Source organism: Peromyscus leucopus, chromosome 4, assembly GCF_004664715.2.
Source record: "Peromyscus leucopus breed LL Stock chromosome 4, UCI_PerLeu_2.1, whole genome shotgun sequence".
NCBI lineage: Eukaryota > Metazoa > Chordata > Mammalia > Rodentia > Cricetidae > Peromyscus > Peromyscus leucopus.
In genome coordinates, this window is record NC_051066.1 from 40,914,976 (window position 1) to 40,929,198 (window position 14,223).

The following is a 14,223-nucleotide window of genomic DNA, read 5'->3' on the forward strand; positions in this document are numbered from 1 at the left end:
GCATTGCTTTTAAAATATGGAATATTTATATATTTAACACAATGTTAGTTGATAGACTATCAGAGTCCATTAAATTCTAGTTCATTTGCTTAGTTTTAGCAACACGAAAAATAAAGAGGGAGATTACTAATCAGATAGCATAAAATTTTGAAATACCATGAGTTCCTCATTCACTTTTTCTGTGTTAAGTATTTCAAAGAATTAATTTACAGATGAGCTTGGAAAAAATTTTTTTTGAAAAAAAAAAAGAACAGAAAGACCTTTCATGGGGCTGCCATTGCATTTATTTAAAATTACCTTAAAATGTACATCACTTATTGAATACACAAAATGCCAGTGCTTTGCAACAGTTACTGCATCTCTAAATTAAAACAAAACAAAAAACAAACAAACAAACAAAAAAAAAAAAAAAAAGGAGGGGCAAAACCCAGGAAAATACATTCAAAATGCTAGGCTGCTCTGCTTGGGCACAGGCAGCGGCTTTGGAAAGCTCTGTCCTGCACTGTGGCTGCGAGAGGCATTGGTGAACATCAGCCAGCTTTCAACGGAAAACTTGCCCATCACGCACGCACGCACGCACGCACGCACGCACGCACGCACGCACGCACGCACGCACGCAAGCACGCACGCACGCACGCACGACAGGAGACAAAGGACAACCTGGCGGGAAGCAGGAACAGAGGTGGGGAGTGGGAATAAAACGCCACATATGCCATGCGGTCGTGCTCGGCAGGGAAAGAACGCATTGAAGATTAGTGTTTTGGGAAACTAGATTATGGCAAAAAGATGGAAGGGAACACAATACAACAACACGACACAACAAAACAAACAACAAACCCACATTTGGCAAGCTCGACTGTGGTATACATGTCCGTGTCTAATTTTTCCAAAAGAAATGTAATGAAACCGAGGTAGAAATGGACAGGGGAGTACTACAGCCAGGGTGGTCCAAGGTGAGAAGCGAAAGTGCTCTGTGAAGAATGACGTCAAGATGGGGGGGGGGAGAGGGGGCATGGAGAGGTTCTCTGTGGATACATATAGTTGGTTACTTTTTTTTTTTCTTTTTTTAAATTTGTGTGTTTGATTTGGTTCTATCCTCTGCATTCTATGAAACAGCACAGCAAGCCTAGAAACTCTTAGTGAACAGAATGACACCATCCCTAGCAGTTTAAGAGAGAGAGCTTCCAAAATAAAACCACCACCACCTCTACCATGGCGGTAAAAGGCAGTTACAGTTGTTAGGTTCCGTCACTTTCAGGGTCCTAAAACAGGTCTGTGGCTGACTGCTCTAAACACCAACACAAACTGAATACATAGCTTTCAATTAACCAGTGTAACTTTTATGAACATTTTCACTTCCTCATCAAGGAGAGCAATGTATTAAAAACTCTTCAGGAATTGTTCTGCTCTGGTTAATTCCCCACAATTCGTTAGAGAACTTTAAAGAAAAATCCTTCCATTTCTACTTTAAATTGTAAATATTCAGCTGTATCACACTTCAGTAATTTTTCCGGATACATTCAAAGTAATTTTCCTTGCTATTCTCCAATTGTTGAGGTAAACATACATTTTAATATAAAGTAACATTGAAGCCTACCCTATAACTCTCAGCAGTACATAGTGCTTTGAACACATTCCTTTGAGGTACTGTACAAATCACAATCACTTTCCTGAGTTTTTGCAGACAAGAACATTAAAAGAAATGAACTGCAGACATTAAGGTCCAGATTACCGTTACCCTGTTTTACCTGTTCTTAGCTTAACACCGCAGAACAGACAGGATTGAGGAATACTGTTGCTCTTAAAAATGGCAAAAATCTGGTTTTCTGTTGTGAACACAACTGTTCATCTCTTTAGTCCGACAATGTCTGAAGTTAAAGCTCTTTATATTAGCACATGCCACCAATGTAATTGTGAGGCAAACAAAAAAAATAAAGCACCACTCCAGGCACTTGACAGCAACTAAATCTTGAGACAGCAGAATGGAATCAACACACGAGGTTCATGTCCTTCTGAAATCGACACACTTGCACCTTGCGTCTCGGTGAGTGTTGTCTAGCTTGAACCGTTCTGAGCATCCACATAGATATGCTTTCTGTCGTCTGGGGCTTTCAAATCAGAGGCTCTCATCTGATGCATGTTTCCTCCAAAGCTACCCTGACTCTACAGCTGCAACGCAAACGTTGTCTTCCCCAGGACCCTCTGCAGTTGAAACACTACTGGAAAGGGGCTCTATTCCCTATGTAGCAGGTTTTATGTGTGTGTGTGCCAACATTCATTACATGTTTTTTTGTTTTTTGTTTTTTGTTTTTTTTTTAACTTTTAAAGACTGAATCACTGACTGCAACCAAACATTTTGTTCCATTCAACATACATATCAAGCTCTTTTTGAGTTATGCTAGGCTGAATCTTGCAGAAAGCATTTTCAAAGTCTTGATATGTCACGGGCCTCAACTGGCTGGGCATAATGGCTGAAAGGTCTGTGGCTGGCATAGCATGGAGGGGGCCCACTGCTGCTTCCTGACACAAATGAGCCACGTCTAGTCCAGAAAAGCCTTCTGTACGCTGGACGAGAAGTGCAAACTCCTTGTCATTGAGACAGTAATTGTGCTGTGAGAGCAGTTGTACTATTATCTGGTGCCTCCCTGTGCTGTCAGGAAGTGGGATTAAAAGTCTTTTCATGAAGTACCTCCGAAGAGATTCATCTATTTCTTCTGGTTTACTGGTGGCACAAATTACTACGATTTGGTCCTCAGCCGAAGTTAGTACAGTGTCCAGCTGCATCAGAAATTCGGTTCTCATCCGACTGACTGGACTGTGTTCCTCACTCACTTGCGAGGAGAGAAGCATGTCAATGTCACTAACGAAAATCACCGAGGGCTGGCGACACCTGGCCACAAGAAAAGAGGCATGGATGATTTTCTCCGCTTCTCCCAGCCACTTTGCCACTAGTCCAGAACCAGCAATTTTGAAAAAAGTCGCTCCCAGCTGACTAGCTATGCATCTGCCCAATAGTGTTTTGCCTGTTCCCCGAGGTCCAAATAGAAGGATGCTCCTAGGTAAGGCCGTCAGCCCACTGAACGCATCGGACCTCAACACTGGCCACAAAACCTCCTCCTTAATGACAGCCTTCACCAGGTCAAGACCAGCTATATCACTCCAGTCCACAGGAGGTCCTTGGGTGATGATCTCATTGGTGACTAGGTCGATGAGGTGCGTGTCAGTGTTCTTCAGTTGCTCGTCCACGGAGTGGTTGGATGAGGTAGCTGCACGGAGTCCCGGACCTTGCATTGGATGAGCGAGGAGCTGCCTATGGTCGTCCCCGTGCTCACTCATGACTGGCGACGTGTACTTCCCAAAGGATTCGCTGGATCTTGATCCCAATGAATTTTTAGCAGTACTGTAGGAAGGAGGGGTCAGAGCCCTCCCGGACTGGCTGCTGAATTTCCTTTGCTGTTCAGAGGACATCAGCTGCTTTGTTGGCTTAAATGCTAAGGATGATGTTTCAGCATTTCTGTCAAAGCCATTCCCCCGATTCGTGTTTGAAATGCTGTTGTCGGGCATTCGGTACATAGGACTCTGTGTCGATCTCTGTTGGCCATAGCTGTAATTTCCGTAACTGGAGTCCATGTCTCCTTGCCCTGCCATATAGAACGCTTTCCTTTTGAGAGAACTTGCCGAACTGTTGGCCAGAGTAGAGGGTGCGATGGGTGTCAAACCATGACCCTGGTAGGTGTAGCCAGGAACGGTAGTGGGGGGCAGAGGGGTGGGAGCAGGAATTCCTGAAGGCAGGTATGCTGAAGGAGGGGGCGCTCCACCAGGGCTATACCCAGAGCCCACAGCAGTCTGAGGAGGATAGCTAGCAGAGGGATAACTGTAACTGGAGAGGTTGGAAGTCCCATTGTAGCCTGGGACCAGGGCTGGTGGGGGAGGAGGAGGGGGCGGCTGCAGGAGCCCAGAGCTATGCAATGGGGATGGATGAGGCGAAGGAAGTGCAGGTGTGGGCTGACTACTGTAGGTAGAATGCAAATATGATCCGTTGTATCCTGGAGCATATTCCTGAGATGGGAGCCCTGCATGAAGACTAGGTACTGTGTGGCTTCCACAGGTACTACTTGAGTAACTTGGTTCTGTCAGGTTGCTGGCCACCCCAGGGGAGCTCCCTATACTTGCAGAGACATCTACCGGAGGGAGGGCTGAACTGACACCAGCTTTGCTGGCCGTGATGACATCCGGAACACAGTTCATGGGATAAACGGCTTCTGAATTCAAGGAAGGCTGCCAGGGTTCGCTATCATTTTTCCGACCATTCACGAGTCCTGATGGTGTGTCTGAATAATTGCTGAGTACAGGTCGGTCTACGGGACCTTCCAAAATGCCAGAATACTTCTCTGCGTATTTTTTCAGAAGGTTGGATGCAGTCAGAGCAGATATGTCATCATTTGCCCAGGCGTACTGGTAGGTGCGCTGCAAATGACCTCTGTAGGCTTCAACTTTGTGAGCAGGAGACCGAGTGGTTGAGGTGATGTCAAAGTGCTGTTCTGGCCACTGGGCATGCTCCGGCGTCCACTGCATCTTCAAGCCTAAGCATTTGGAGAGAGAGTAAATTTACTTAAACATTCATCAGAACAATTAAAGCTTCCTCCCTGACTACATCTGTTATTTGTTATCTCCCCTTAATATGGACATGGGCAAGGATTTTCCTGGATTGTAATACCTATTGTAATCTCCATAATATGAATTCTCCAAAATGTGGGAAAAATTCAACACTATAAAAAAAGATAAACTCAACATATAAGAATATTATAGAAAACCAAATTCATATATATATATATGAATTTGTATATATATATGTATATATATACATATATATATATATATATATATATATATATATATATATATATATACAAGCCTTATTGCTATCAGTCCCATCAAGTTATCTGTTAACTACACACACACACACACTTAATGTGTATGCACACACATAATACTGTCAAATTATAATTCAGTCATGGTTGCCTGCAATAACACACACATACATTTTAATATACGGCATGCAATACTGCTAACATGTATGCCACCTAGTTATTCTGTTCTCCCCATCAGTTTCTGCTTTATATTTTAGGAATATAAAAATGAGACACAGCTGACAGACCGCGTCTGGGATACCTCTCTTATTTGGTACTGAACACCTAGTTAGCACAGTATAATGCTCTCTGCACAGAACAATATGACACAGACATAGCAGGTCATTCCATAATCCAACTCTCATCTAAAGTGGTCCACGACAGTTTCAAATCTGCTTCGTGGAGTGCAGCAAAGCAATCTCCCAGGCAGCGCTCCACCGCTTTCATCGCACAAAGCCTACAACTCGGTATGAATTACAACTGGCTCCTTTCTGCCTCTCAGTTCTGTTGTTGAGTCTGGAAAAAAAAACAAGCATCACTTGTCTGTCTGGCTTCTAGTGTTGTTCCCCCTCCTCCTCTGATAATCTTCCTCCCCTTATAGAAGTGAGGTATCAAGAGGAGAGGGAAGAACATATATATATATATATATATATATATATATATATATATATATATGTATACGTGTGTGTGTGTGTGTGTGTGTGTGTGTGTGTGTGTGTGTGTGTGTATGTGGACAATCTGGATTCTCAGTCCTTACATTTCTACAGTGAGCCATGCCTGGCAGAAACTGGAAGAATACGACTCAACAATGAGGTCATAGGAGTAATTCCATCATCTGCCAGATTGCTAACTGAAGCCAGTGACTCTGTAGTAACCCTGAAATGAGTATTTTCTGACTTAAGCGGAAATACTCTGCTATTAGAATCGACAGTCATTTTAATTTACAACTTTTGAAAGACCTTAGAAATTACCTGCTTCGAATATTACAAAAGCAGTGCCCAAAGCGACTCATTTAAGATGTACCCTTGAGGTTTTCACATGGTTAGTTACCAAAGAGTACTGGAACTCCATTCTCCTATTTTTCAGGGCTTGTTCATCTTAACTCTAATCTCTGCTCACTTGGAATGAACACTTCCTTTTCTGCTACAGCTGTATTAAGATACCCTCCTTAATCTCTTTTGTATTACCCAAAGTGAATTTTGCAAACCCTCTTGTGCCCTCTGGCAAAGAATCCTCGATAAGAAGGAGGCCTGGTCTAAATGAAGCCTCTGTGCCATCGGGCCCCTTCTGAATTCCCCAAGCAGTGTTGACAGCTCCTATCCCCTTCTGGTCACCTCCCCCAACCACTTCAGCTCCTCATTGCCTGACTCTGGCTTCTGACATGGCTAGCTTTGACTCGCTGAGCTAAACTGAACAGAGCACACAGTTTGGTAACAGAATGGCATGTTGATTCCCTTCTGACTCCGGCTTCCTTGTTTGCAAAACCAAGGCAGCAGACAGTGGAAGTTAATTAGCAGGAGGATGCTGTGCTAATTGTGTTAATTTACAAGGTTTTAGTCAAAGAGAACCATGCCAGGGCTGGCACTGCTGTCATGCTTCCGACTTAATGATTAAGAAATACTGAAAACAAGGTGGGAAGGATTGCAGTAATTACACAATAAATGAATAAAGCAACAGGATTCATTTGCAAATATAGTTTACTGCAGTTGTACTCATTTGCATTTGGGTTTTTAAAAAGGATCCGTGCAGATATTCATTTGCAAATCACCAACTGAGTGAAATTAAGTTGGAATGCTGCACAAGTTAATCAATCTTTATATACGTATGTTTCTGTGTGTGCGTGTGTTTAGTAAAAACACTAAAGATCTTACTTCTTTTGTATATGCAACAGATCCTTCACTTTACTTCAGATCTTCATATATGCTTTTAAGGCTGCATATACTTTAAAAAGGTCTCATGAATTTGGAAGATAGCATTGTGAACCCCAAAGAAGCACACCTTTATCATTCCACTCAGTGAAATGGGGAGGGGGTGAGCGAAGCTCTAGGAAGAGCTAAAGTGAGTCTCCTAATTGTTTCTGCTTTCTCAATCACTACTTTTTAAGAGGAGAAAAACACACCGCAAAGCGGGTAAAATGACTGAAACTACACTTAAAGGGGGAAAGATGCAATTTTAATGAAGCGGCTTTTCACGAATCATACTTTCATTAAACTCGACTGGAAATTATTAAGGGCAAATCACCAGGAACCAATCGCAAGTAATCAGCATCTAAATTCTTCTTGCGTCCAGGGATTTATTCCGAGCTTTACAAAAAGGAGAGAATATAAATGTGACTGCAGTGTAGAACTAAAAGGCCTACAGATTCATTAATCCCATGATTATTCCCAAGTAATTTCCATTAGGATCTTTTTTTTCCTTAAAAAGAAAAAAAAAAAAACCCTAAAAATATTGAATAGTGAAAATGATAGCCCACATGCTATGACTGGGCATTTCATTAGATTGATAAAGGAGAAACATGAATAAGTATCTCTAAAAAATAATTTAGAAGTCACAGGCAAAGGGGTTTTGTACAAAGCATGAGTGGGCAAGTGCACACCTATGCATGTATACATACACACATATACATGCAAGAACACAAAACTAACTGGCTTCCTTCTACTTAGTTGAGATCAATTTGCTGGAGTTAGTTAATAACCATGATAGAAAGAAGTAGTCTTTAATAAAAGTGACACTGTTTTAAATATATAATAATTAAAAAAAAAGTGAGTGGGCCTCTTTATCTGTCTAAGCTTGAATCAAGTTTTCTTATAAATTAATCATTTATAAAAATGCAAATATGATATTAATATATTACCATTGCTGTAAAAGATAAGTCTATGCAGTTTGAACAGAATGGATTGCCCACTTAAACTGGGTATTTCTGTGTAGTTTAAATGTAGCAAAGCTAATTAAATTTCCAAACATTTCTATTTCATCTGAAATTAAGCAAAGATCTTACCCATCAAAGTAATTCATTGGAATATTTACTGGATTGAATATGCTTATTGAGGGAGTCGAAAGTTTATCTGTTGATGCATACTAAGCAACAATAACCCTAGCAAACCTGAGAAAGGAAAGCTTGAGTTCTGTTGAGCCTAGAAGAAACAGGATTGTTCCCATTGTCTAGGAGAGCTATGGATTCATCAATGCTATTTTTAAAGCAAAAGTTAATCATTAAACATAAACTAGATCCTGATATTGGTGAGATCCACAGAAGTCAGTGCTCAGGAGCCTGTCGGGGTGCTGGGAGCATCAACAACCTATTCACCAGTGCTTACATCTCAGCATTATGTGGAGGGGGTACCAGATCCATTGTTGGTGTTATTGTTTATTGGTGGTGATAAAGTGGAAGAAAATGTGGCACCAAATGTTCTTTGAACAATGGTATCCTGCCCCAGTGGGCTGCACTGTTGTCACCCATGAGAGCGGAAGGCCCTGCCACCCAACCTGGTATTCAAGCAACGAGACCAGTTTTAAAAACAGCTTTGATGTGGATTTACCATTGACTATAGAAAGAAGTGAGTCCAGGGAATGATACTAATTTACATTTTAGAAACTTGTCTCCAGAACAGTAACTCTCACTCTTGTTTGGAAGCATTATGCATAGTACAAGAAAAACATAAATCAGAAAATAATCAGGTGTCTTGGCTCATATCTCAATCCTAGTATTGGCGGGGGTGGGGGTGGGGTGGTGGTGGTGGTGGTGGAGCTGAGGTGGGAAGTTTATGAATTAGAAGACAGCCTGTGCTACATAGGAATACCTCCACTTCTCCCCCACCTCCATAAAGTAGAAGAAAACAACAACCATAATCTTTAAAGATAATTGAAGGAGTGCTCCAAAAATGTCAATTTTTATTCTTAAAAATTGGAGAAATTTCTTACCATAGCTGGCACATTTCACAGTAAAATGTATTTATGTTTCAAAATAACTAACAGAGTTATAGAAAATTGACCTAATGGTTTATCAGAAATATTACCTATAGATGGCGGACACTATGGTACAATCTCTGAACCTTCATTCTCCTGTTCGTATCACAGGATGAACTATGGACATCTAAATGAACATCTCTTTGTTTTGAATATAACAGAGTGAGGATTTGCATGACATTTGCCATTCATCTCACTACTGAGGCTTTTAGAATTTAGTGCCTAAGCAGTAGCTGCCTTACAGTTTTCATTTTGGTCTTTAATTAGTTTTGAAGCTGAACAACCGGAATGTCTAAAGTTCTGACACAGTTTCAAAAGTTTAAAGAAAAAAACATAGGAAGCAAAAGGGAAGAGAATATAGGAAAGGGAGAAAATTGGAAATAAGCAGGTAGGCCTCCTAGAATGTATTTTTAGCATATATTCCTAGCAGGACTACCTGGAGGCACTTATTTCGTACCTCACCTTAATACTTATGGGATTTAACAGTTCTCGGTCTGACAAACTATGTTTTGGCTGTGTGCCCATGGGGCACCTCTACCTGCAAGGGATGTTTCTCTTGTAGGTTTCCTCACTCACAAGGGTCAGGAGCCCAGGCAAACACTGCAGGTGCATCGGTCTTGCTCTATGGTAGCTGTGCAGTACTACTCATCTGACAACATACCCATTATATTCTGTGGGCGACTGTACCGCTGAACTTTTTGTTATTTTTTTTTAAATACTTAAGAATCTTAATACAATATTTATCAAGATTCTTTGTAGAAAGCAACCGTTGCTGGAATAAACAGAGCAAAGTAATTATAAGGGTTTAGAGCCTCCACGGTCTGTTAATGCAGCAAATTCATCATCCCTTACATTGGAAATGGCAGCACAAGTACATAGGACTTTCAAGATTTCAAGTACAGGGAAGCAAATTCATTGGGTCCAAATACACCTTCAGCAGCCAAGAGCCTTCAGAGAGAGGGGCTGCAAGCCCCGTGGCTCCGACACTGTGCTCCCTACAATATTTACTCATCACCTTTCTTCAAGGGAGTAAGGAGCTGCTAAAACGTTTGGTTAGATTCTGCAGCTCTCTTCCTTTGTCTACTCATATTGAGCAGCAAAGAGACCAGCATGACCCCTTTGATCTGCAAAACACCTCACTCCATTTCCTAAGGTTTGCTGGACTTAAAGTACAATGTGAAAGTTAGGAAAGGGTGGAGGAAAATATCTGTGAATTTTATCTCTATTTTGGTTCCAAGGAAGACATGCTAAAATCAGTCATTGATAGTATGAATGTTATACAAAAGTTCTCAAACTTATTTAGTAAACAACGTTGAGCACTTTCCACATGCAAAACCTTGGGGCTTCATGAGGAAGCTAAATCAAGGGAATTTCTGCTTTATTTAATCTTAATTTTATGCCATAAATTCCTTAAAATTGGACTCTTGTTTTAGGAGATTAATATATTTTTATAATGACCTAATCCAAAGAAGATTGCCTCCCTTCCAGTTTGGCATTTTATTTACTGTGTGCTCTGTAGGTTTGGAGACTTTTCCGCCAGCAAAGTGGCTCGGCCTATAAAAGCGCGCGCACGCGCGTGCGCTTGCACACACAGTTTTATTTTATTTTTTTAAAGAAGTTCTAGAACTTAGTTCAAAAAGTGAAAATTCTAGGCTTGCTAGTACATTATCCCACACTACTTATTCTCATCTTTGGCTAAGTGGCTTGAGCTCATTATGTTCAACTTTGATGTAAAATGGACAGGCTACTGTCATACTCTACCTAGGCTGCAGTCAGGACAACCTACAATAAGAATGTTTTATGAAAATATTTCCCAAGCATGAACCATAGAAACATCACTTGACTTTTTTACTTTGAAAATGCCACAGGTGTATTAAACACAAAACAGAGGAACAGAAAAAAGTAAAATTATATTCCATCTTCCTTCCTTCCTTTCTTCCTTCCTTCCTTCCTTCCTTCCTTCCTTCCTTCCTTCCTTCCTTCCTTCCTTCCTTCCTTCCTTCCTTCCTTCCTCCCTCCCTTCCTTTCTTTCTCTTTCTTTTTTAATTCAAGACAACCACTGAAAAGGAAAATTTCCAATGTGAATGTTGTTACAAGAAAGGTATAGAAATTCTTTCATACTCAGCAAAACAAGGTGTAAGATCGCCTTAATCAAAAAGGTGTCAGACTTCAAACTGCTAGCTGGGTGAAGTGGGACAGGTCTGTAACCCCCATATGTGGAAAGCTGAAGCAAGAGAATGACCAATTCAGTCTATCCTGAGCTACGCAGTGAGACTGTGTCTCAAAAAATAAATCTGTGGCGTTCATATCATTTTCTTTACTTTTAATGCTATTTTTTTTTGTTTCAACTTAAGGGGTAAAGAGGTTTATGGCTAATGACTGATTTTATTTTGCAGTCTCAGAGTTAGATACTATGTACTAACACCATCAAATAATTTTTCTCCTTAAGTCACTTTCATATCTCAAAATTTCAAATTGTAATCATCTTAAAACACTTCCTAATCCCACCATATTTGTATGAGAGAATCCTTTTAAAGGCTATTGAAGATATTTCTGCCTAACTGGTCCTCGGAATAAATATAATTTGGCTACCTCACCCTCTGGCAGAAATACAGCCTGATAGGCTGGGCAACAGGCAGTTTGCAATCTTGTGTTTAGTTTCTCCAGCACAGGATTTCAATACACAGCCAACTTCATAGTATTAAACAAACAACAACAACAAAACAACTTTGTCTCCATAGTTCTCTTTTAAGACTAGTGAAACACTTTTGTCTGGCAGTGGTATGCTAAATCTGGTAAACAGCTTCCTCTCTGGACACAGCATCCCTTTCCACAGTCATGGTTTCCAAGTACCTTACCTACAGGTAACAGGCTGCAAAAGCTGGGTGACTTCATGACCATTTTAGAGCTTCAAACGCTTTAGTTTTGTTATCAATGAAGTGGATTTCTTGAAAAGAGATTTTTAGTCCAAAACTTTTCCTTCCTTCCTTCCTTCCTTCCTTCCTTCCTTCCTTCCTTCCTTCCTTCCTTCCTTCCTTTCTTTTCACTCTCTTTTTTTTTAATGTAGTTACTCTGGGAGGAAAAAAGTTCCAAATACTACTTTTTAATAAGAAAGTATTCTTGCCCTATTAATCAGAACACCAGAAAATTAACTGATGACGTTTATTGTGACTCAGTGTCATTAGTACAGTAGTGTGCAAAGATGCCCAGTCCAGGGTTACAGACTGTTTTCCCATTGCTTTGATTCTCAGATATTATTTCTCACTATTTTCTCAAAGTCCACCTCCATCATTCTTAATATTCTCCCTTTAACATGCTATGGATACTGACATCACAGGGCAACGCAAGATTTAATAGTCAACTACATCAACCTTAGTACAACTTTCAAGAGGTTAAGACACCCCCAAAGAGACGGATCACATTGAGGTGACAGAGCTTGTTTCACAGGTCATTATTTAGGGTTTATTAAGCGCTTGTGTTCATTACAGGCATAATAATTTGAACTAGATGGCACATATCTTGTCCTTAAATTTAACTTGTAGATAACTTATGATTTGAATTAGATTCCCTAAAATGCATTAAATTCTAGCTGGAAAAAGAAAATGTTCACTCATAAGAACATGACTAAATGAAACAGTGACTATTTGCTGATACTACAAACCAAGGATGATATTAACTATGTGTGGGACTAATTGATCATTAGTTTTAATATGGAACTCTGGAGGAGGAGACAGGAGGATCACTGCAAGTTGGTGCCAGCCTTGTCTAGATAGTGAGTTCCAGGACAGCCAGAACTGTATAGCAATATTCTCAAAGAAAGGATAAATAATAAAAATTTTAGAGATTGGCTCTGTGTACAGGAATGGATCCAGACACTTATACAAAGAAGGGTATCTTGAGACCTTAGAGTTTGTACTCAATATATGATCAGGATACACACCATGTGATTTAAAGCACCCAGGAAATCATGATTATAATTCAAATAAGCACATCTTTTATTCCTGTGGGGCTCCTATAATTTCCAGCACTTAAATCAAACTGTATAACTGAACACTTACACAAAATCCATGAAGTTTAAAACTCCAAATTTGACATCTTTTATGCATGCAAGAAGGAGGGACAGTTTTTTTAAAAAAAAGTCTTTGGATTATAACCAAGTCCCTAATAATAATAATAATAATAATAATTTTTTTAAAAAAAGTATAAACAAGGGCCACACTCTTCATACACCCTAGAGTACTTCACAATGTTAAATGACAGTGTGTCCACTTATGATTGAGAATACAAAAGTGATTGGTGCTCTGATTCTGAGCAGTTAGTGCCAGCTGTCATCGACCCAGGCATGAGAAAGAGCCGGAGGTGAGAGGGCCAGCTTCGGCACAAATGTTGCACTGCTTATGCTACCTCTAGATTTTAGGCAATTTATAACCAGTCACAGTAGTGCTTTGTAGTTAACCTTTAAAGTTGTTACTTTACAGCCCCTCATTTCTCATGCTGCCTCTTTTCTTTCCCCATGTATGGTTTTCAATCCATTAAGGCTATCTACCCTTCCTCCAGTTCTGTTTGTCACACAAAGATCATCAGGACATACCACAGATGTCCATAGGGACTGCTGGAGTTAATGAATATGTATGTTCTGTGTCACAGCAGAGCACTCCCCGTGTTCTGCAGAATCAATCCTCTTATGTGTGTAAATAACAGGTGAGCTGTAGCATACAGGAGTAAACGGGGTTAACACAACCAGAGACCCCCATGCTACATCCATGGCAGCCAGCCTAGATCAAGCAATACAGATACCCAAAGTATTATATATTCCTAAGGGGTTGAGTCTTTCTTTTGAATATGGACTTCAGTGATTCAAATTCCCAACATTCTGAGTCTGGGGTTATTACTGCTGATTTGGAAAATACCATATTTCCATATGATATGCATTTGCACTTTTAGAGACACAATCCAGGCTTGGTGCCATCTTGACTTATTATCTTGATGTTTACTTCCTCAGTCATGATTGTGAATCGTCTTGTTAACCACGGTGTGCACATATAGGCAATTGTAAACCTTTACTTTACCCATGCAGCCATTGTTTGAAACATCTAAGCCCAATGCTTGCCTTAGTTACATGTATTTATTTTAAATGTATATTATTTGTGTGGGTGTTTTGCTTGATTGTATATTTGTGCACCACATATGTGCCTGGTACCCAGAGAGGGCAGAAGGTGACGTCACGTTGCTGGAAATGGAGTCACAGACTGTTGTGAATCACCATATGGGTGCTGAGAACTAAACCTGGGTCCTGTGGAAGAGCAGCAAGTGCTCTTAACCACTGAGCCAGCTCCCCAACCCTAAT

At 40.4% G+C, this 14,223-nt stretch overlaps 1 protein-coding gene across 3 annotated transcripts in view; it reads right to left on the reverse strand.

The window, feature by feature from the left end:
* Positions 1–261: 261 nt before the first annotated feature.
* Fign (fidgetin, microtubule severing factor) overlaps positions 262–14,223 on the reverse strand; it is a 117,513-nt gene continuing 103,551 nt past the window's right edge. For all 3 annotated transcript variants that reach the window (XM_028864001.2, XM_028863913.2, XM_037204837.1), the window contains one exon: positions 262–4,583. In XM_028864001.2, the coding sequence (XP_028719834.1) occupies positions 2,335–4,575 (2,241 nt within the window). In that variant the 5' untranslated portion in view covers positions 4,576–4,583 and the 3' untranslated portion in view covers positions 262–2,334. The remainder of the gene's footprint in view (positions 4,584–14,223) is intronic.